Source organism: Castor canadensis, chromosome 2 (genome assembly GCF_047511655.1).
Source record: "Castor canadensis chromosome 2, mCasCan1.hap1v2, whole genome shotgun sequence".
NCBI classification, from domain to species: Eukaryota; Metazoa; Chordata; class Mammalia; order Rodentia; family Castoridae; genus Castor; species Castor canadensis.
Genome location: NC_133387.1, coordinates 177906619 through 177908101, shown reverse-complemented (window position 1 = coordinate 177908101; position 1483 = coordinate 177906619). Strand labels below are relative to the sequence as shown.

General features: G+C 40.9%; 1 protein-coding gene across 1 annotated transcript; it reads left to right on the top strand.

The window, feature by feature from the left end:
• The first annotated feature begins 302 nt into the window (after positions 1-302).
• Positions 303-1235, top strand: LOC109678629 (olfactory receptor 8G50-like). The gene has a single exon (XM_020154125.1). The coding sequence runs from the start codon at positions 303-305 to the stop codon at positions 1233-1235; it is 933 nt and encodes a 310-aa protein (XP_020009714.1).
• Positions 1236-1483: the final 248 nt, after the last annotated feature.

The following is a 1483-nucleotide window of genomic DNA, read 5'->3' as shown; positions in this document are numbered from 1 at the left end:
ATTTGCACACCCCATTAAAATTATTACCTCTTTTTCTGGGTGATCAGGGTCAGGTTACTAGTAACCATTTTCACAATGTAAAACATGATTAGGAATGTGTTTATCTTATATTTAATTCATTTGTCTCATACATTTGGAATCCCAAGGGCTATGAGTGCTAACATACACAGGGATATGTCAGGAAACTGCAGATACCTTGCTGAAAAGCCTTGAATTCTGTTTCACATTTTAATGTTTTGTGGGACAATAAATACCTTCCTCCATTTCTTTTTTTCTTTTCTACATAGAATTCCCCAAAGAAAATGGCAGAAGAAAATTATTCCACAGTGACTGAGTTTATCCTTGCTGGACTCTCAGAGAAAGAAGTGCTCCAATTGCCCCTCTTCTTCTTCTTCCTAGGAATCTATGTGCTCACAGTGGTGGGGAACCTGGGCATGATGACCTTGATCCTTAGTTCCCACCTGCACACGCCCATGTACTTTTTCCTTACCAGTCTGTCCTTCATTCACCTCTGCCATTCCACTGTCATTACACCAAAAATGCTGGTTAGCTTTGTGAAGAAAAAGAACATAATCTCCTACCCTGAATGCATGACTCAACTCTACTTCTTCCTTGTTTTTGCAGTATCAGAATGTCACAGGTTGGCTGCAATGGCCTATGACCATTTTGTTGCTGTCTGTAACCCCTTGTTTTACAATGTCACCATGTCCTATCAAGTCTGCTCATGGATGGTAGTTGGGGTGTATAGCATGGATTTGGTTGGTGCCACAGCTCATACATTTTGCATGCTAAGAGTGATTTTCTGTAAGCCTGCCACCATAAACCACTACTTCTGTGATCTTTTTCCATTACTGGAGCTCTCCTGTTCCAGTACTTTTATCAATGAAATATTAGTTCTGTGCCTAGGTTCTTTTAATATACTTGTCCCAGCCCTGACCATCCTTGCCTCTTACATCTTCATCATTTCCAGCATCCTGAGCATCAGCTCCACTGAGGGCAGGTCCAAAGCCTTCAGCACCTGCAGCTCCCACATCTCTGCTGTTTCTGTCTTCTTTGGCTCTGCTGCATTGATGTACTTGCAGCCATCCTCAGTCAGCTCCATGGACCAAGGGAAAGTGTCCTCTGTGTTTTACACCATTGTTGTGCCCATGCTGAACCCCTTGATCTACAGCCTGAGGAATAAGAATGTCAAAGTTGCCCTAAATAAGTTTTTGGAAAAAAGAAGTTTTGTATGAAAAGAAGTACTTTTCCTTAATAAAATTTATTTTCTGGAGATTTGGTAAAGAATCAGCCCAGAGGTAGCAACGTATGTCCACAAGTCATAAGATTACTGTTAGTACTTGACTATTTGAAAGAAAGAAGCCAATGTTAAGAGTGGATTCATGGGATTGGACACATGGAAGAGAGCACCTGTCTAGAATACTCCAAACTTCAACCACTCAGAGTAAGCTGTATCACCTCTAAACATCTTTTAAGATTTATC

Bases quoted from the DNA above. Each gene is read 5' to 3' on its own strand.
- LOC109678629 (XM_020154125.1), top strand. From the start codon at position 303: ATGGCAGAAGAAAATTATTCCACAGTGACTGAGTTTATCCTTGCTGGA.